We start from the raw sequence: 24,442 nt of genomic DNA, 5'->3' as shown, positions 1-24,442 counted from the left end.
GTTACACTTACAACACTCAAGACAACCATGGAGTGGAAGACTGAGAATCTTCAGTAGCGAATGGCAAAGAGGATTGTTTTCTGGCAATGTCTCTGTAGTTTATTTTAATACAACCCACTGTTGGCTGCACAATGGTGCAGCTGGTAGAGCTGTTGCCTTGCAGCAAGAAGGTTCTGGGTTTGATTCCCGGCCCCGGTCTTTCTGCATGGAGTTTGCATGTTCTCCCTGTGCACGCGTGGGTTTACTCCAGTTTCCTCCCACAGTCCTAAAACAGGATTAGGTGTGAGTGTGTGTGTGTGTGCATGGTTGTGTGTCTCTGTGTTGCCCTGCAACAGACTGGTGACCTGTCCAGGGTGACCTCGCCTGGAACGTTAGCTGGAGATGGGCACCAGCAACCCTCCTGACCCCACAAGAGACAAGGGTGTAAACAAGGGGTGTCAAACTCATTTTGGTTTAGGGGCCACATCATTTTGGTTTAGGGGCCACATACAGCTTAATCTGATCTGCAGGGGGCCACACAAGTAAACTCATTGCAAGATTAAATAGAACCAATAAAAGTGGACTTATTGATTTTTACATTAAACAAATTTCACTTTTACAAAATATATTATGAATAATCTCAGTTTTTGAGAAAGGTATCTGCAATTTCAACAATACTTTTACTCAGTTAAGCATTTATTTAAGTGCATTATGCATAAGAACTGATCTCAGTGATTGTAAAATGTTGCAAAACATTTATTCACAGTTTTTGGAACTTAAAAACACTGTCCTGCATCACAAAATACAACAGACAAAAATTAAGAAAAGTTTTAAAATCAATTTTCAACATCTGGGAAGCAATTTGAACAAATTATCTGGCTTCTCACATTTGAAATCTTAAGTGTCAGCTGTTTTAATATGGAGTCGCTGCCCGCCGTGCGGCGTACAAGCATGTGATGCATTTATAAGGCTTCGTAATAACATGGACGCATACCGAGTTTTCATTTCAACTCTGTTGGACAGCACGGACTTCAAACTTTATAAAAGTGGTGTTTTTATATTGGTTTTGTGGTTATTTACTTCAAAATAAAGCCAGAAATAAGACTGATAATTTCCGCCTTATTTTGTGGGGTCTAAATGTGGTACATTTAGACCCCACGTACGTTTGACACCCCTGCAAAATGGATGGAACCCACTGTTCTCAGAAGATTCTGCCTAACCTAATATTTTCTATTCTAACAAGAGCCTTGTAATTGTTTTTAATTGCTGAGTGACCAACACACAAAGAAACAAACCTCTGTTTGGGAGGTTACCATTAATAATTTAGAAATCCTTATGGGAGGTTACCATTGATAACTTATTCAGAAATCAGTACAATCACACTCAGCTCTGATCAGATGAAACTGAGCAATAGGAAGGACATAGGAAGTAAAAAATATCTTATAGGATAACTAAAAATAATAATACATCAAATTAGTATAGCTCTGGTTAGGACTCTTAATGAAAATCATGAATCATGCACTAGATGCGTGTGTACTTGGGTCTGTGTGGACTAGGTGTGACGCTATGGGTGTGAAATGAAAGACTCTTCCTGTTGGCACTGCTACAATTGACAGAGTCATGTGAAAAACGTCTTTTAAGCTATGACTAAGGAACTTTTGTAGGTCTCTGCTAAATGTGTTAATAATTAGGCTTCACTTTCCTTTTGAAGAGTAAAGCCTATAAAGACCTCAAATGTCTAAATCTAAACAAACAATGCAGCCAAGTAGCTTCTTGAAAAAATAACATCTGAATTATCACTATCAAAAAAGAAGCAGGCAAAATTTTACTTTTTCCTCCACATTTCCAATCTGTACTTAGCAATTTTAATATTGGTTCATTACCTTTAAAAAAATAGACAAATGAATAGATTTCTACATTACTTTTTTTTTTACTTAAAGACTATTGTTAAGACAAAATAGGTTGAAATTTGAAAATTTTAAAAAGATTAGTGGACAAACGTTGGTATTGTGTTTATGAAACAAATATAATTACTTCTTCAATTAAGGAAGGAAAGAAATGCAGTTCAGCCTGTTTGTGTACAAAAGAAATTAAAATGATCAGAAGAAACCACACCTAACATATTGCTTTGCAGACATTCCTAATTAACTGCGCACATAGTTTTGTTTATTTACTTCAAACCAAAGCCACATTACCTGATCCTTGTGGTATAAAAGCTTCTGCTGAAGAAGCTTTCACACGACAGACATAAAGGATCGCTGAGCATCGCAACTTCTGTTACTGCAGTGAAAAAATATCCAGCTGGAATCTGTAAGTACAAAATATATTGGTAACCTTTTTTTTTATTCACAAATTATAGTGCAATTTGTTAATAAGCAGTAAATTATGGAGTAGTACTTCAAGAAAACAAATTTAAAATTTAAAATTATTAGTAGTAGTTTATATAATTTGTATTATTTTTTATGTATGTAATTTATTTGTATTTATCTTTCTTTTTTCATTTTATCTGGAATAGTGGCATTTATTTAATAGTGAAGCAACAGGAAAGCGGGTTGTGAGGGAGGGGAGAAACATATGGCAAAGGTCAAATGCCGGGACTCGAACCCATAAGAGCTGCGTTGAGAACTAAGGTCTCCATTTTTAAAAATTTGTTTTAATACATTATTTTTTAAAATATCATTCACTTCTTAAATTATAACCACTCTGTCACAAAACATTTTCTGTATATTGGGTGGAAGTTTCAGATTTCTGACCTTAAACATGAATTGTACAGTTTTAAATATTACAGAATTTCAGTATTCTGGGACCTTGTTGCTCAGCTGTCGTGTGGGGTTCCCCAAGGTTCCGTTTTGGGCCCACTCCTCTTTCTACTGTGCATATGCCCAATAGGTTTTATTTATCAGTAATGGCTCTTACCATGTGTATGCTGACAATATCCTCTGAATTTTATAAATTGACTGAACTCAGTAACTGCCTGTTGGATATCAAAATATGCCTGAATGACAACTACCTGCAGTTAAATGCAAGCAAGACGGAGACGCATAATGTTGCTGCAGCCAGGCTTTTAACTAAAACCCACAGAACAGCTCACATAACTCCGGTTCTGACCTCACTGCATTGGCTTCCTGCATATTTTGGGACTCATTTTAAAATTTTGGTCTTCACTTTTAAGGCTCTTCATGGTGAGGCTCCCAAATATATACTAGATCTTTTAAAGCCTCTCTGTCCGCCTAGGACTTTGAGATCTTCTAATCAGATGCTGCTGATGGTACCCAGAACTTATTTTAAACCCCGTGGTGATAGAGCATTTCAGGTACCGGCCCTGAAGCTGTAGAACGCTCTCCTTCTAGCATTGCGCTGCTCTGATTCCACTTTGACCATGTCATTTATTGGGTTAGAGGTACCCTACCCTAACCTTAACCCTTTTTCCCTAGCCTAGCATTGTGCTGCTCTGATATAACTGACTGTCATTTACATACAAATTGAATAATTTGGGTCCCAACACTGATCCCTGCAGAACCCACAAGTTACGTTTAGTAAATCTTCATTTCTCACACAGAGAAAAAACATCAGTTAGAAGGATTTATTAGACTGCGTTCTTTTTTTGGCACTCTGGCCCGGCTGAAGACGTTTGTACTGAGCATCATCAAGCGATTTGATGATCGGCTCGGGCCGGAGCTCAGGGTAGTCTTCTCCCCCGGGCCCGGACACTGGTGGTGGAGAAAAGCCTAGGAAGGAGGGAACACGGAGGTGCTCCTCTGCATGAAGGTGGAGATGGGGAGGAGGTGGGTCGAAGCGCGGCTGAAAGCTGAAGAGCCTGGCTTTGTTGGTGATTTTGAAGGAACTCTTGCAAGGTGATTGGCTGGAGTGGCTGCGCGCCGGTGCTTGTTGATTGAAGCGTGGGCGTGGTAATGGAAGAGGCCCGCGAGTTGAGTTGAGTCTTCCTAGCTTGAATATATGCTTTTAAGCTTCCATAATTATGGAAGCTTATATCATTTGTATTATTGTTTTTATGTCATTTACTTATTTGTATTTATCTTTCTTTTTTCATTTTATCTGGAATAGTGGCATTTATTTGATAGTGAAGCAACAGGAAAGCGGGTTGTGAGGGAGGGGAGAAACATAAGGCAAAGGTCAAATGCCGGGACTCGAACCCATAACAACTGCGTTGAGAAATAAGGCCTCCATACATGGGTTGCAAATTTATTTATTTTTAAAAAGTAATCTCCTGCAGTAAATTGCGACATATTACCAGGTACGTGCTGCTGGTAATTGCAACAGCGGACCATTGACTTTTTTCTGTTTAGTAGTTAGAAAATATAACTATTTCTTTCATATTACAAAATGCATATTTTAAAAATATGGTGTTTAATGTGTATGAAAGTTAAATATTACTCAGAACGATCATATTTTTGGAAATGAAAGGAAGGATTTTTAGAAAATATATAAGAGTGAGTGATTTAAGTTATTGCAAGTTCATAGGACAGTTAGATGTATTAAACTGCACACAAAATAGTTATAGAGGTTACAAATTTCTGGATCTTAAACAAATTGTGAGATGTATGAGCAGAATATTTTGTTAAACAACAGTACATGCTATATCCTAAATGTGGCAATCCCCAACAGTTCATCATAGTTCCTCTACTTTTCTCCTTTTGTATGCTGTCTCTTTGGTTCTTTGAAAATAAAAACAAGAAAAGAAACATTCTTATTGATTTTTTAACCACTGGAATTTATAGAATTATTTATCAAGTGAACCAATATTCTGAGTCTTAGTTTTTGTCACACAGACGTAAGGAGCAAAAGAAAATAAACCAGTATTCTTTTTATTATGACAATAGGTACCAAAATGCATATTTGTAGAAATGTATGTAACAAAAACTTTAATTTCTGTTTAAGGCAAAGGAAAAAAAGGAATTATGATGAAGTTAGACACCTACGCGGTGTTGCTTGCAGGTGAGTTAAAAAAGGGAATGAATTAAGATGGTTGAACCTATACTAAATTTGTCTGTGATACTAAAAATGTGTAATATTGGTTAAGTTTTAAGCATATGTGGAAAAGCTGCAGAAAGTGCTTCAGGAGCCACTGCAAGTGTTGCAATACAAAATATTCTGAAGGAAAGTACGACAACAACAAATACTTCAGCTCCAACAACAACCACAGCCGCTCCAAGTACAACCACAGCTGCAATATCTACAACGACAGAAGCTGAGACATCAACCAAAACTGGTCCGACGACAACCAATGCTCCTCGGAAAACCACCACAGCAACTCAAAGTACAACCATAGCGGCTGGGACAATAACAACAGGTGCTCCGACAACAACAACAGCTTTTCCATCTACAACCACAGCTTCTCCAACATCAACCAAAGCGGCTGAGACAACCACAGCTTCTCTGACCACAGCAGCAGCTGCTTCAACAAAAACCACAGCTGCTCCGAGTACGACCACAGCTGCTCCAAAAACAACCACAGCTGCTCCAACTACAACCACAGCGGCTCCGACAACAACCACAGTGGCACCAACAACAACCACAGCTTCTCATACAACAACCACAGCTGCTCCAACTACAACCACAGCGGCTCCGACAACAACCACAGTGGCACCAACAACAACCACAGCTTCTCAAACAACAACCACAGCCGCTCCAACAACAACCACAGCTGTTAAATCAACAACCAAAGCGGCAGCGACCACAACCACAGCATCAGATACAACAACAGCTGCTCCAACTACAACCACAGCTTCTCCAAAAACAACAACAGCTGCTCCAACTACAACCACAGCTTCTCCAAAAACAACCACAGCTGCTTCAACTACAACCACAGCTGCTCAGACATCAACCACAGCAGTTCCAACAACAACCAAAGCGGCTCCAACAACAATGACAGCTGCTTTAACTACAACCACAGCTGCTGCAACAACAACCACAGCTGCTCCAACAACAACCACAGCTGCATCGACCACAACCAGAGAGGCTCCATCAACAACAACAGCTGCTCCAAAAACAACCACAGCTGCAGCGACCACAACCACAGTTGCTCCAACTACAACCAGAGCTTCTCCAACTACAACCACAGTGGCTCTGACTACAACTACAGCTTCTCCGACAACAACCACAGCTACTCCAACTACAACCAGAGCTGTTAAATCAACAACCAAAGCTGCAGCGACCACAACCACAGAGGCTCCATCAACAACAGCTGCTCCAACTACAACCACAGCTTCTCCAACAACAACCACAGCTGCTCCAACAACAACCACAGGATCTCCAACAACAAACACAGCTGCTCCAACAACAACCACAGCGGTTCCAACAACAACCACAGCTGCTTCAACAACAACCACAGCTGCTTCAACTATAACCACAGCTGATCAGACATCAACCACAGCGGCTCCGACAACAACGACAGCTGATCCAACTACAAGCACAGCTTCTCCAACAACAAACACAGCAGCTTCAACTACAACCACAGTTGCTCCAACAACAACTACAGCTGCTCAGACATCAACCACAGCTGCTCAGACATCAACCACAGCTACTCCAACTACAACCAGAGCTGTTAAATCAACAACCAAAGCTGCAGCGACCACAACCACAGAGGCTCTATCAACAACAGCTGCTCCAACTACAACCACAGCTTCTCCAACAACAACCACAGCTGCTCCAACAACAACCACAGCTGCTTCAACAACAACCACAGCTGCTTCAACTACAACCACAGCTGCTCAGACAACAACCACAGCTGCTTCAACAACAACCACAGCTGCTTCAACTACAACCACAGCTGCTTCAACTACAACCACAGCTGCTCAGACATCAACCACAGCGGCTCCGACAACAACCACAGCGGCTCCAACAACAACCACAGGTTCCCCGACAACCACAGCTGCAGCGACCACAACCACAGAGTCTCCATTAACAACAACAGCTGCTCCAACTACAACGACAGCTGCTTCAACAACAAGCACAGCTGCTGCAAACACAACCAAAGCTTCCCCAACAGCAACCACAACAGTTTCAAGTATAACCACAGCTGATCAGACATCAACCACAGCGGCTCTGACAACAACGACAGCTGATCCAACTACAAGCACAGCTTCTCCAACAACAAACACAGCAGCTTCAACTACAACCACAGCTGCTCAGACATCAACCACAGCTGCTCAGACATCAACCACAGCTGCTCAGACATCAACCACAGCTGCCCCAACTACAACCACAGCTGCAGCGAGCACAACCACAGCGGCTCCGAAAACAACCACAGGGGCACCAACAACAACCACAGCTTCTCCAACTACAACCACAGAAACTCCGACAACAACCACAGTGACTCAGACAACAACCACAGCGGCACCAACAACAATAACAGTTGCTTCAACTACAACCACAGCGGCTCTGACTACAACCACAGGATCTCCAACAACAACCACAGCTGCTCAGACATCAACCACAGCTGCTCAGTCATCAACCACAGCTGCTCCAACAACAACCACAGCTGCAGCAACCACAACCACAGCGGCTCCGACAACAACCACAGTTGCTCCAACTACAACCCCAGCTGCTCCAACTACAACCACAGCTTCTCTAACAACAACAGCTGCTCCAACTACGACGACAGCTGCTTCATCAACAACCACAGCAGCTTCAACTACAACCACATCTGCTCAGACATCAACCACAGCTGCTCAGACATCAACAACAGCTGCTCAGACATCAACCACAGCTGCTCTGAAAACAACAACAGCTGCTCCAACTACAACCACAGCTTATCCAACAACAACCACAGCTGCTTCAACTACAACCACAGCTGCTCCAACAACAACCACAGGATCTCCAACAACAACCATAGCGGCTCCAACAACAACCACAGGATCTCCAACAACAACCACAGCAGCTCCAACAACAACCACAGCTGCTCCAACATCAACCACAGCTGCTCAGACATCAACCACAGCTGCTCAGACATCAACCACAGCTGCTCAGACATCAACCACAGGATCTCCAACAACAACCACAGCGGCACCAACAAAAACCACAGGATCTCCAACAACAACCACAGCAGCTCTAACAACAACCACAGCTGCTCCAACATCAACCACAGCTGCTCAGACATCAACCACAGCTGCTCAGACATCAACCACAGGATCTCCAACAACAACCACAGCGGCTCCAACAACAACCACAGGATCTCCAACAACAACCACAGCAGCTCCAACAACAACCACAGCTGCTCCAACATCAACCACAGCTGCTCAGACATCAACAACAGCTGCTCAGACATCAACCACAGCTGCTCAGACACCAACCACAGCTGCTCCAACCACAACTGCAGCGACCACAACCACAGAGGCTCCATCAACAACAACAGCTGCTACAACTACAACCACAGCTGCTCCAACAACAACCACAGCTGCAGCAACCACAACCACAGAGGCACCAACAAACACCACAGCGGCTCCAACAACAAGCACAGCTGCTCAGACATCAACCACAGCTGCTCAGACATCAACCACAGCTGCTCAGACATCAACCACAGCTGCCCCAACTACAACCACAGCTGCAGCGACCACAACCACAGCATCAGATACAACAACAGCTGCTCCAAAAACAACCACAGCTACTCAGACATCAACCACAGCGGCTCCAACAACAACAACAGCTGCTTCAACTACAACGGCAGCTGTTGAATCAACAACCAAAGCTGCAGTGACCACAACCACAGCATCAGATACAACAACAGCTGCTCCAAAAACAACCACAGCTACTCAGACATCAACCACAGCTGCTCAGACATCAACCACAGCTGCTCCAACTACAACCACAGCTGCAGCGACCACAACCACAGAGGCTCCATCAACAACAACAGCTGCTACAACTACAACCACAGCGGCTCCAACAACAACAACAGTTGCTTCAACGACAACCACAGCGGCTCTGAATACAACCACAGCTTCTCCGACAACAACCACAACTGCTCCAACTACAACCACAGCTGTTAAATCAACAACCAAACCTGCAGCGACCACAACCACAGAGGATGCATCAACAACCGCTGCTACAACTACAACCACAGATGCTCCAACAACAACCACAGCTCCTCAGACATCAACCACAGCTGCTCAGTCATCTACCACAGCTCCTCAGACATCAACCACAGCGGCTCCGACAACAACCACAGGTTCTCCGACAACCACAGCTGCAGCGACCACAACCACAGAGTCTCCATCAACAACAACAGTTGCTCTAACTACAACTACAGCTGCAGCGACCACAACCACAGAGGCTCCACCAACAACAACAGCTGCTCCAACTACAACCGCAGCTGTTAAATCAACAACCAAAGCTGCAGTAACCACAACCACAGCATCAGATACAACAACAGCTGCTCCAAAAACAACCACAGCTACTCAGACATCAACCACAGCTGCTCAGACATCAACCACAGCTGCTCCAACTACAACCACAGCTGCAGCGACCACAACCACAGAGGCTCCATCAACAACAACAGCTGCTACAACTACAACCACAGCTGCTCCAACAACAACCACAGCTGCAGCAACCACAACCACAGAGGCACCAATAACAACCACAGCGGCTCCAACAACAAGCACAGCTGCTCAGGCATCAACCACAGCTGCTCAGACATCAACCACAGCTGCCCCAACTACAACCACAGCTGCAGCGACCACAACCACAGAGGCTCCATCAACAACAACAGCTGCTTCAACTACAACCGCAGCTGTTAAATCAACAACCAAAGCTGCAGTGACCAGAACCACAGCATCAGATACAACAACAGCTGCTCCAAAAACAACCACAGCTACTCAGACATCAACCACAGCAGTTCCGACAACGACCACAGCGGCTCCAACAACAACCACAGCTGCAGCAACCACAACCACAGCTTCTCCAACTACAACCACAGCAACTCCGACAACAACCACAGTGACTCAGACAACAACCACAGCATCTCCAACAACAACAACAGTTGCTTCAACGACAACCACAGCGGCTCTGACTACAACCACAGCTTCTCCGACAACAACCACAACTGCTCCAACTACAACCACAGCTGTTAAATCAACAACCAAACCTGCAGCGACCACAACCACAGAGGATGCATCAACAACCGCTGCTACAACTACAACCACAGATGCTCCAACAACAACCACAGCTCCTCAGACATCAACCACAGCTGCTCAGTCATCAACCACAGCTCCTCAGACATCAACCACAGCGGCTCCGACAACAACCACAGGTTCTCCGACAACCACAGCTGCAGCGACCACAACCACAGAGTCTCCATCAACAACAACAGTTGCTCTAACTACAACTACAGCTGCAGCGACCACAACCACAGCATCAGATACAACAACAGCTGCTCCACAAACAATCACAGCTACTCAGACATCAACCACAGCTGCTCCAACTCCAACCACAGCTGCAGCGACCACAACCACAGCGGTACCAACAACAACCACAGTTGCTCCAACTACAACCACAGCTTCTCCAACTACAACCACAACAACCACAGCGGCTCCGACAACAACCACAGTTGCTCCAACTACAACCACAGCTGCTCCAACTACAACCACAGCTTCTCTAACAAAAACAGCTGCTCCAACTACAACGACAGCTGCTTCATCAACAACCACAGCAGCTTCAACTACAACCACATCTGCTCAGACATCAACCACAGTTGCTCAGACATCAACCACAGCTGCTCAGACATCAACAACAGCTGCTCAGACATCAACCACATCTGCTCTGAAAACAACAACAGCTGCTCCAACTACAACCACAGTTTCTCCAACAACAACCACAGCTGCTTCAACTACAACCACAGCTGCTCCAACAACAACCACAGGATCTCCAACAACAACCACAGCAGCTCCAACAACAACCACAGCTGCTCCAACATCAACCACAGCTGCTCAGACATCAACCACAGCTGCTCAGACATCAACCACAGCTGCTCAGACATCAACCACAGGATCTCCAAAAACAACCACAGCGGCTCCAACAACAACCACAGGATCTCCAACAACAACCACAGCAGCTCCAACAACAACCACAGCTGCTCCAACATCAACCACAGCTGCTCAGACATCAACCACAGCTGCTCAGACATCAACCACAGGATCTCCAACAACAACCACAGCGGCTCCAACAACAACCACAGGATCTCCAACAACAACCACAGCAGCTCCAACAACAACCACAGCTGCTCCAACATCAACCACAGCTGCTCAGACATCAACAGAAGCTGCTCAGACATCAACCACAGCTGCTCAGACATCAACCACAGCTGCTCCAACTACAACCACAGCTGCAGCGACCACAACCACAGAGGCTCCATCAACAACAACAGCTGCTACAACTACAACCACAGCTGCTCCAACAACAACCACAGCTGCAGCAACCACAACCACAGAGGCACCAACAACAACCACAGCGGCTCCAACAACAAGCACAGCTGCTCAGACATCAACCACAGCTGCTCAGACATCAACCACAGCTGCTCAGACATCAACCACAGCTACTCAGACATCAACCACAGCAGTTCCGACAACGACCACAGCGGCTCCAACAACAACCACAGCTGCAGCAACCACAACCACAGCGGCTCCGAAAACAACCACAGGGGCACCAACAACAACCACAGCTTCTCCAACTACAACCACAGCAACTCGGACAACAACCACAGTGACTCAGACAACAACCACAGCGGCTCCAACAACAACAACAGTTGCTTCAACGACAACCACAGCGGCTCTGACTACAACCACAGCTTCTCCGACAACCACAACTGCTCCAACTACAACCACAGCTGTTAAATCAACAACCAAACCTGCAGCGACCACAACCACAGAGGATGCATCAACAACCGCTGCTACAACTACAACCACAGATGCTCCAACAACAACCACAGCTCCTCAGACATCAACCACAGCTGCTCAGTCATCAACCACAGCTCCTCAGACATCAACCACAGCTGCACAGACATCAACCTCAGCGGCTCCGACAACAACCACAGGTTCTCCGACAACCACAGCTGCAGCGACCACAACCACAGAGTCTCCATCAACAACAACAGTTGCTCTAACTACAACTACAGCTGCAGCGACCACAACCACAGCATCAGATACAACAACAGCTGCTCCAAAAACAACCACAGCTACTCAGACATCAACCACAGCTGCTCCAACTCCAACCACAGCTGCAGCGACCACAACCACAGAGGCACCAACAACAACCACAGCGGTACCAACAACAACCACAGTTGCTCCAACTACAACCACAGCTTCTCCAACTACAACCACAACAACCACAGCGGCTCCGACAACAACCACAGTTGCTCCAACTACAACCACAGCTGCTCCAACTACAACCACAGCTTCTCTAACAAAAACAGCTGCTCCAACTACAACGACAGCTGCTTCATCAACAACCACAGCAGCTTCAACTACAACCACATCTGCTCAGACATCAACCACAGTTGCTCAGACATCAACCACAGCTGCTCAGACATCAACAACAGCTGCTCAGACATCAACCACATCTGCTCTGAAAACAACAACAGCTGCTCCAACTACAACCACAGCTTCTCCAACAACAACCAAAGGATCTCCAACAACAACCACAGCAGCTCCAACAACAACCACAGCTGCTCCAACATCAACCACAGCTGCTCAGACATCAACCACAGCTGCTCAGACATCAACCACAGGATCTCCAACAACAACCACAGCGGCTCCAACAACAACCACAGGATCTCCAACAACAACCACAGCAGCTCCAACAACAACCACAGCTGCTCCAACATCAACCACAGCTGCTCAGACATCAACAGAAGCTGCTCAGACATCAACCACAGCTGCTCAGACATCAACCACAGCTGCTCCAACTACAACCACAGCTGCAGCGACCACAACCACAGAGGCTCCATCAACAACAACAGCTGCTACAACTACAACCACAGCTGCTCCAACAACAACCACAGCTGCAGCAACCACAACCACAGAGGCACCAACAACAACCACAGCGGCTCCAACAACAAGCACAGCTGCTCAGACATCAACCACAGCTGCTCAGACATCAACCACAGCTGCTCAGACATCAACCACAGCTGCCCCAACTACAACCACACCTGCAGCGACCACAACCACAGAGGCTCCATCAACAACAACAGCTGCTTCAACGACAACCGCAGCTGTTAAATCAACAACCAAAGCTGCAGTGACCACAACCACAGCATCAGATACAACAACAGCTGCTCCAAAAACAACCACAGCTACTCAGACATCAACCACAGCTGCTCCAACTACAACCACAGCTGCAGCAACCACAACCACAGAGGCTCCATCAACAACAACAGCTGCTACAACTACAACCACAGCTGCTCCAACAACAACCACAGCTGCAGCGACCACAACCACAGAGGCTCCATCAACAACAACAGCTGCTACAACTACAACCACAGAGGCACGAACAACAACCACAGCGGCTCCAACAACAAGCACAGCTGCTCAGACATCAACCAAAGCTGCTCAGACATCAACCACAGCTGCTCAGACATCAACCACAGCTGCCCCAACTACAACCACAGCTGCAGCGACCACAACCACAGAGGCTCCAACAACAACAACAGCTGCTACAACTACAACCACAGAGGCACGAACAACAACCACAGCGGCTCCAACAACAAGCACAGCTGCTCAGACATCAACCAAAGCTGCTCAGACATCAACCACAGCTGCTCAGACATCAACCACAGCTGCTCAGACATCAACCATAGCTGCCCCAACTACAACCACAGCTGCAGCGACCACAACCACAGAGGCTCCAACAACAACAGCTGCTTCATCTACTACCGCAGCTGTTAAATCAACAACCAAACCTGCAGTGACCACAACCACAGCATCAGATACAACAACAGCTGCTCCAAAAACAACCACAGCTACTCAGACATCAACCACAGCAGTTCCGACAACGACCACAGCGGCTCCAACAACAACCACAGCTGCAGCAACCACAACCACAGCGGCTCCGAAAACAACCACAGGGGCACCAACAACAACCACAGCTTCTCCAACTACAACCACAGCAACTCCGACAACAACCACAGTGACTCAGACAACAACCACAGCGGCTCCAACAACAACAACAGTTGCTTCAACTACAACCACAGCTTCTCCGACAACAACCACAACTGCTCCAACTACAACCACAGCTGTTAAATCAACAACCAAACCTGCAGCGACCACAACCACAGAGGATGCATCAACAACCGCTGCTACAACTACAACCACAGATGCTCCAACAACAACCACAGCTCCTCAGACATCAACCACAGCTGCTCAGTCATCAACCACAGCTGCTCAGACATCAACCACAGCTGCACAGACATCAACCACAGCGGCTCCGACAACAACCACAGGTTCTCCGACAACCACAGCTGCAGTGACCACAACCACAGCATCAGATACAACAGCTGCTCCAAAAACAACCACAGCTACTCAGACATCAACCACAGCTGCTCAGACATCAACCACAGCTGCTCCAACTACAACCACAGCTGCAGCGACCACAACCACAGAGGCTCCATCAACAACAACAGCTGCTACAACTACAACCACAGCTGCTCCAACATCAACCACAGCTGCTCAGACATCAACAGAAGCTGCTCAGACATCAACCACAGCTGCTCAGACATCAACCACAGCTGCTCCAACTACAACCACAGCTGCAGCGACCACAACCACAGAGGCTCCATCAACAACAACAGCTGCTACAACTACAACCACAGCTGCTCCAACAACAACCACAGCTGCAGCAACCACAACCACAGAGGCACCAACAACAACCACAGCGGCTCCAACAACAAGCACAGCTGCTCAGACATCAACCACAGCTGATCAGACATCAACCACAGCTGCTCAGACATCAACCACAGCTGCCCCAACTACAACCACACCTGCAGCGACCACAACCACAGAGGCTCCATCAACAACAACAGCTGCTTCAACGACAACCGCAGCTGTTAAATCAACAACCAAAGCTGCAGCGACCACAACCACAGAGGATGCATCAACAACCGCTGCTACAACTACAACCACAGATGCTCCAACAACAACCACAGCTCCTCAGACATCAACCACAGCTGCTCAGTCATCTACCACAGCTCCTCAGACATCAACCACAGCGGCTCCGACAACAACCACAGGTTCTCCGACAACCACAGCTGCAGCAACCACAACCACAGAGGCACCAACAACAACCACAGCGGCTCCAACAACAAGCACAGCTGCTCAGACATCAACCACAGCTGCTCAGACATCAACCACAGCGGCTCTGAATACAACCACAGCTTCTCCGACAACAACCACAACTGCTCCAACTACAACCACAGCTGTTAAATCAACAACCAAACCTGCAGCGACCACAACCACAGAGGATGCATCAACAACCGCTGCTACAACTACAACCACAGATGCTCCAACAACAACCACAGCTCCTCAGACATCAACCACAGCTGCTCAGTCATCTACCACAGCTCCTCAGACATCAACCACAGCGGCTCCGACAACAACCACAGGTTCTCCGACAACCACAGCTGCAGCGACCACAACCACAGAGTCTCCATCAACAACAACAGTTGCTCTAACTACAACTACAGCTGCAGCGACCACAACCACAGAGGCTCCACCAACAACAACAGCTGCTCCAACTACAACCGCAGCTGTTAAATCAACAACCAAAGCTGCAGTAACCACAACCACAGCATCAGATACAACAACAGCTGCTCCAAAAACAACCACAGCTACTCAGACATCAACCACAGCTGCTCAGACATCAACCACAGCTGCTCCAACTACAACCACAGCTGCAGCGACCACAACCACAGAGGCTCCATCAACAACAACAGCTGCTACAACTACAACCACAGCTGCTCCAACAACAACCACAGCTGCAGCAACCACAACCACAGAGGCACCAATAACAACCACAGCGGCTCCAACAACAAGCACAGCTGCTCAGGCATCAACCACAGCTGCTCAGACATCAACCACAGCTGCCCCAACTACAACCACAGCTGCAGCGACCACAACCACAGAGGCTCCATCAACAACAACAGCTGCTTCAACTACAACCGCAGCTGTTAAATCAACAACCAAAGCTGCAGTGACCAGAACCACAGCATCAGATACAACAACAGCTGCTCCAAAAACAACCACAGCTACTCAGACATCAACCACAGCAGTTCCGACAACGACCACAGCGGCTCCAACAACAACCACAGCTGCAGCAACCACAACCACAGCTTCTCCAACTACAACCACAGCAACTCCGACAACAACCACAGTGACTCAGACAACAACCACAGCATCTCCAACAACAACAACAGTTGCTTCAACGACAACCACAGCGGCTCTGACTACAACCACAGCTTCTCCGACAACAACCACAACTGCTCCAACTACAACCACAGCTGTTAAATCAACAACCAAACCTGCAGCGACCACAACCACAGAGGATGCATCAACAACCGCTGCTACAACTACAACCACAGATGCTCCAACAACAACCACAGCTCCTCAGACATCAACCACAGCTGCTCAGTCATCAACCACAGCTCCTCAGACATCAACCACAGCGGCTCCGACAACAACCACAGGTTCTCCGACAACCACAGCTGCAGCGACCACAACCACAGAGTCTCCATCAACAACAACAGTTGCTCTAACTACAACTACAGCTGCAGCGACCACAACCACAGCATCAGATACAACAACAGCTGCTCCACAAACAATCACAGCTACTCAGACATCAACCACAGCTGCTCCAACTCCAACCACAGCTGCAGCGACCACAACCACAGCGGTACCAACAACAACCACAGTTGCTCCAACTACAACCACAGCTTCTCCAACTACAACCACAACAACCACAGCGGCTCCGACAACAACCACAGTTGCTCCAACTACAACCACAGCTGCTCCAACTACAACCACAGCTTCTCTAACAAAAACAGCTGCTCCAACTACAACGACAGCTGCTTCATCAACAACCACAGCAGCTTCAACTACAACCACATCTGCTCAGACATCAACCACAGTTGCTCAGACATCAACCACAGCTGCTCAGACATCAACAACAGCTGCTCAGACATCAACCACATCTGCTCTGAAAACAACAACAGCTGCTCCAACTACAACCACAGCTTCTCCAACAACAACCACAGCTGCTTCAACTACAACCACAGCTGCTCCAACAACAACCACAGGATCTCCAACAACAACCACAGCAGCTCCAACAACAACCACAGCTGCTCCAACATCAACCACAGCTGCTCAGACATCAACCACAGCTGCTCAGACATCAACCACAGCTGCTCAGACATCAACCACAGCTGCTCCAACTACAACCACAGCTGCAGCAACCACAACCACAGAGGCTCCATCAACAACAACAGCTGCTACAACTACAACCACAGCTGCTCCAACAACAACCACAGCTGCAGCGACCACAACCACAGAGGCTCCATCAACAACAACAGCTGCTACAACTACAACCACAGAGGCACGAACAACAACCACAGCGGCTCCAACAACAAGCACAGCTGCTCAGACATCAACCAAAGCTGCTCAGACATCAACCACAGCTGCTCAGACATCAACCACAGCTGCCCCAACTACAACCACAGCTGCAGCGACCACAACCACAGAGGCTCCAACAACAACAACAGCTGCTACAACTACAACCACAGAGGCACGAACAACAACCACAGCGGCTCCAACAACAAGCACAGCTGCTCAGACATCAACCAAAGCTGCTCAGACATCAACCACAGCTGCTCAGACATCAACCACAGCTGCTCAGACATCAACCATAGCTGCCCCAACTACAACCACAGCTGCAGCGACCACAACCACAGAGGCTCCAACAACAACAGCTGCTTCATCTACTACCGCAGCTGTTAAATCAACAACCAAACCTGCAGTGACCACAACCACAGCATCAGATACAACAACAGCTGCTCCAAAAACAACCACAGCTACTCAGACATCAACCACAGCAGTTCCGACAACGACCACAGCGGCTCCAACAACAACCACAGCTGCAGCAACCACAACCACAGCGGCTCCGAAAACAACCACAGGGGCACCAACAACAACCACAGCTTCTCCAACTACAACCACAGCAACTCCGACAACAACCACAGTGACTCAGACAACAACCACAGCGGCTCCAACAACAACAACAGTTGCTTCAACTACAACCACAGCTTCTCCGACAACAACCACAACTGCTCCAACTACAACCACAGCTGTTAAATCAACAACCAAACCTGCAGCGACCACAACCACAGAGGATGCATCAACAACCGCTGCTACAACTACAACCACAGATGCTCCAACAACAACCACAGCTCCTCAGACATCAACCACAGCTGCTCAGTCATCAACCACAGCTGCTCAGACATCAACCACAGCTGCACAGACATCAACCACAGCGGCTCCGACAACAACCACAGGTTCTCCGACAACCACAGCTGCAGTGACCACAACCACAGCATCAGATACAACAGCTGCTCCAAAAACAACCACAGCTACTCAGACATCAACCACAGCTGCTCAGACATCAACCACAGCTGCTCCAACTACAACCACAGCTGCAGCGACCACAACCACAGAGGCTCCATCAACAACAACAGCTGCTACAACTACAACCACAGCTGCTCCAACATCAACCACAGCTGCTCAGACATCAACAGAAGCTGCTCAGACATCAACCACAGCTGCTCAGACATCAACCACAGCTGCTCCAACTACAACCACAGCTGCAGCGACCACAACCACAGAGGCTCCATCAACAACAACAGCTGCTACAACTACAACCACAGCTGCTCCAACAACAACCACAGCTGCAGCAACCACAACCACAGAGGCACCAACAACAACCACAGCGGCTCCAACAACAAGCACAGCTGCTCAGACATCAACCACAGCTGCTCAGACATCAACCACAGCTGCTCAGACATCAACCACAGCTGCCCCAACTACAACCACACCTGCAGCGACCACAACCACAGAGGCTCCATCAACAACAACAGCTGCTTCAACGACAACCGCAGCTGTTAAATCAACAACCAAAGCTGCAGTGACCACAACCACAGCATCAGATACAACAACAGCTGCTCCAAAAACAACCACAGCTACTCAGACATCAACCACAGCTGCTCCAACTACAACCACAGCTGCAGCAACCACAACCACAGAGGCTCCATCAACAACAACAGCTGCTACAACTACAACCACAGCTGCTCCAACAACAACCACAGCTGCAGCGACCACAACCACAGAGGCTCCATCAACAACAACAGCTGCTACAACTACAACCACAGAGGCACGAACAACAACCACAGCGGCTCCAACAACAAGCACAGCTGCTCAGACATCAACCAAAGCTGCTCAGACATCAACCACAGCTGCTCAGACATCAACCACAGCTGCCCCAACTACAACCACAGCTGCAGCGACCACAACCACAGAGGCTCCAACAACAACAACAGCTGCTACAACTACAACCACAGAGGCACGAACAACAACCACAGCGGCTCCAACAACAAGCACAGCTGCTCAGACATCAACCAAAGCTGCTCAGACATCAACCACAGCTGCTCAGACATCAACCACAGCTGCTCAGACATCAACCATAGCTGCCCCAACTACAACCACAGCTGCAGCGACCACAACCACAGAGGCTCCAACAACAACAGCTGCTTCATCTACTACCGCAGCTGTTAAATCAACAACCAAACCTGCAGTGACCACAACCACAGCATCAGATACAACAACAGCTGCTCCAAAAACAACCACAGCTACTCAGACATCAACCACAGCAGTTCCGACAACGACCACAGCGGCTCCAACAACAACCACAGCTGCAGCAACCACAACCACAGCGGCTCCGAAAACAACCACAGGTTCTCCGACAACCACAGCTGCAGTGACCACAACCACAGCATCAGATACAACAGCTGCTCCAAAAACAACCACAGCTACTCAGACATCAACCACAGCTGCTCAGACATCAACCACAGCTGCTCCAACTACAACCACAGCTGCAGCGACCACAACCACAGAGGCTCCATCAACAACAACAGCTGCTACAACTACAACCACAGCTGCTCCAACAACAACCACAGCTGCAGCAACCACAACCACAGAGGCACCAACAACAAACACAGCGGCTCCAACAACAAGCACAGCTGCTCAGACATCAACCACAGCTGCTCAGACATCAACCACAGCTGCTCAGATATCAACCACAGCTGCCCCAACTACAACCACAGCTGCAGCGAGCACAACCACAGAGGCTCCATCAACAACAACAGCTGCTTCAACTACAACCACAGCTGTTAAATCAACAACCAAAGCTGCAGTGACCACAACCACAGCATCAGATACAACAACAGCTGCTCCAAAAACAACCACAGCTGCTCAGACATCAACCACAGCTGCTCAGACATCAACCACAGCTGCTCAGTCATCAACCACAGCTGCTCAGACATCAACCACAGCTGCACAGACATCAACCACAGCGGCTCCGACAACAACCACAGCGGCTCCGACAACAACCACAGGTTCTCCGACAACCACAGCTGCAGCCACCACAACCACAGAGTCTCCATCAACAACAACAGTTGCTCTAACTACAACTACAGCTGCAGCGACCACAACAACAGAGGCTCCACCAACAACAACAGCTGCTCCAACTACAACCGCAGCTGTTAAATCAACAACCAAAGCTGCAGTGACCACAACCACAGCATCAGATACAACAACAGCTGCTCCAAAAACAACCACAGCTACTCAGACATCAACCACAGCTGCTCAGACATCAACCACAGCTGCTCAGCCATCAACCACAGCTGCCCCAACTACAACCACACCTGCAGCGACCACAACCACAGAGGCTCCATCAACAACAACAGCTGCTACAACTACAACCGCAGCTGTTAAATCAACAACCAAAGCTGCAGTGACCACAACCACAGCTTCTCCAACTACAACCACAGCGACTGCGACAACAACCACAGCGACTCCGACAACAACAACAGCGGCACCAACAACAACAACAGCTGCTTCAACTACAACCACAGCGGCTCTGACTACAACCACAGGATCTCCAACAACAACCACAGCTGCTCAGACATCAACCACAGCTGCTCAGTCATCAACCACAGCTGCTCCAACAACAACCACAGCTGCAGCCACCACAACCACAGCGGCTCCGACAACAACCACAGTTGCTCCAACTACAACCCCAGCTGCTCCAACTACAACCACAGCTTCTCTAACAACAACAGCTGCTCCAACTACGACGACAGCTGCTTCATCAACAACCACAGCAGCTTCAACTACAACCACATCTGCTCAGACATCAACAACAGCTGCTCAGACATCAACCACAGCTGCTCTGAAAACAACAACAGCTTCTCCAACTACAACCACAGCTTCTCCAACAACAACCACAGCTGCTTCAACTACAACCACAGCTGCTCCAACAACAACCACAGGATCTCCAACAACAACCACAGCGGCTCCAACAACAACCACAGGATCTCCAACAACAACCACAGCAGCTCCAACAACAACCACAGCTGCTCCAACATCAACCACATCTGCTCAGACATCAACCACAGCTGCTCAGACATCAACCACAGCTGCTCAGACATCAACCACAGCTGCTCCAACCACAACTGCAGCGACCACAACCACAGAGGCACCAACAACAACCACAGTGGCAACAACAACAACCACAGCTGCTCCAACTACAACCACAGCTGCAGCAACCACAACCACAGAGGCTCCATCAACAACAACAGCTGTTAAATCAACAACCAAAGCTGCAGTGACCACAACCACAGCATCAGATACAACAACAGCTGCTCCAAAAACAACCACAGCTACTCAGACATCAACCACAGCTGCTCAGACATCAACCACAGCTGCTCAGACAACAAGCACAGCTGCTCAGACATCAACCAAAGCTGCTCAGACATCAACCACAGCTGCTCAGACATCAACCACAGCTGCCCCAACTACAACCACAGCTGCAGCGACCACAACCACAGAGGCTCCAACAACAACAACAGCTGCTACAACTACAACCACAGAGGCACGAACAACAACCACAGCGGCTCCAACAACAAGCACAGCTGCTCAGACATCAACCACAGCTGCTCAGCCATCAACCACAGCTGCCCCAACTACAACCACACCTGCAGCGACCACAACCACAGAGGCTCCATCAACAACAACAGCTGCTACAACTACAACCGCAGCTGTTAAATCAACAACCAAAGCTGCAGTGACCACAACCACAGCTTCTCCAACTACAACCACAGCGACTGCGACAACAACCACAGCGACTCCGACAACAACAACAGCGGCACCAACAACAACAACAGCTGCTTCAACTACAAACACAGCGGCTCTGACTACAACCACAGGATCTCCAACAACAACCACAGCTGCTCAGACATCAACCACAGCTGCTCAGTCATCAACCACAGCTGCTCCAACAACAACCACAGCTGCAGCCACCACAACCACAGCGGCTCCGACAACAACCACAGTTGCTCCAACTACAACCCCAGCTGCTCCAACTACAACCAAAGCTTCTCTAACAACAACAGCTGCTCCAACTACGACGACAGCTGCTTCATCAACAACCACAGCAGCTTCAACTACAACCACATCTGCTCAGACATCAACAACAGCTGCTCAGACATCAACTACAGCTGCTCTGAAAACAACAACAGCTGCTCCAACTACAACCACAGCTTCTCCAACAACAACCACAGCTGCTTCAACTACAACCACAGCTGCTCCAACAACAACCACAGGATCTCCAACAACAACCACAGCGGCTCCAACAACAACCACAGGATCTCCAACAACAACCACAGCAGCTCCAACAACAACCACAGCTGCTCCAACATCAACCACATCTGCTCAGACATCAACCACAGCTGCTCAGACATCAACCACAGCTGCTCAGACATCAACCACAGGATCTCCAACAACAACCACAGCGGCTCCAACAACAACCACAGGATCTCCAACAACAACCACAGCAGCTCCAACAACAACCACAGCTGCTCCAACATCAACCACAGCTGCTCAGACATCAACAACAGCTGCTCAGACATCAACCACAGCTGCTCAGACATCAACCACAGCTGCTCCAACCACAACTGCAGCGACCACAACCACAGAGGCTCCATCAACAACAACAGCTGCTACAACTACAACCACAGCTGCTCCAACAACAACCACAGCTGCAGCGACCACAACCACAGAGGCTCCATCAACAACAACAGCTCCTCAGACATCAACCACAACTGCTCAGTCATCAACTACAGCTGCTCAGACATCAACCACAGCTGCACAGACATCAACCACAGCGGCTCCGACAACAACCACAGGTTCTCCGACAACCACAGCTGCAGCGACCACAACCACAGAGTCTCCATCAACAACAACAGTTGCTCTAACTACAACTACAGCTGCAGCGACCACAACAACAGAGGCTCCACCAACAACAACAACTGCTCCAACTACAACTGCAGCTGTTAAATCAACAAGCAAAGCTGCAGTGACCACAACCACAGCATCAGATACAACAACAGCTGCTCCAAAAACAACCACAGCTGCAGCGACCACAACCACAGAGGCTCCATCAACAACAACAGCTGCTACAACTACAACCACAGCTGCTCCAACAACAACCACAGCTGCAGCGACCACAACCACAGAGGCACCAACGACAACCACAGCGGCTCCAACAACAAGCACAGCTGCTCAGACATCAACCACAGCTGCTCAGACATCAACCACAGCTGCTCAGACATCAACCACAGCTGCCCCAACTACAACCACAGCTGCAGCGACCACAACCACAGAGGCTCCATCAACAACAACAGCTGCTTCAACTACAACCGCAGCTGTTAAATCAACAACCAAAGCTGCAGTGACCACAACCACAGCATCAGATACAACAACAGCTGCTCCAAAAACAACCACAGCTACTCAGACATCAACCACAGCAGTTCCGACAACGACCACAGCTGCTCCAACAACAACCACAGCTGCAGCAACCACAACCACAGCGGCTCCGAAAACAACCACAGGGGCACCAACAACAACCACAGCTTCTCCAACTACAACCACAGAAACTCCGACAACAACCACAGTGACTCAGACAACAACCACAGCGGCTCCAACAACAACAACAATTGCTTCAACTACAACCACAGCGGCTCCAACTACAACCACAGCTGTTAAATCAACAACCAACCCTGCAGCGACCACAACCACAGAGGATGCATCCACAACCGCTGCTCAGTCATCAACTACAGCTGCTCAGACATCAACCACAGCTG

General features: G+C 48.2%; 1 protein-coding gene across 1 annotated transcript in view; it reads left to right on the top strand.

The window, feature by feature from the left end:
• The first annotated feature begins 4,898 nt into the window (after window positions 1-4,898).
• LOC148156542 (uncharacterized) overlaps window positions 4,899-24,442 on the top strand; it is a 71,727-nt gene continuing 52,183 nt past the window's right edge. Inside the window, exon 1 of the mRNA XM_088009977.1 lies at window positions 4,899-4,935. Coding sequence (XP_087866103.1) covers window positions 4,899-4,935 — 37 coding nt within the window. The remainder of the gene's footprint in view (window positions 4,936-24,442) is intronic.

The sequence above is a fragment of the Poecilia mexicana genome, unplaced genomic scaffold (assembly GCF_051168715.1).
Source record: "Poecilia mexicana isolate PSO_F unplaced genomic scaffold, ASM5116871v1 scaffold_11, whole genome shotgun sequence".
In the NCBI taxonomy this organism is placed as follows: domain Eukaryota; kingdom Metazoa; phylum Chordata; class Actinopteri; order Cyprinodontiformes; family Poeciliidae; genus Poecilia; species Poecilia mexicana.
Note: the sequence above shows the minus strand (reverse complement) of the source record. Positions and strands in the feature narration are given on the sequence as shown.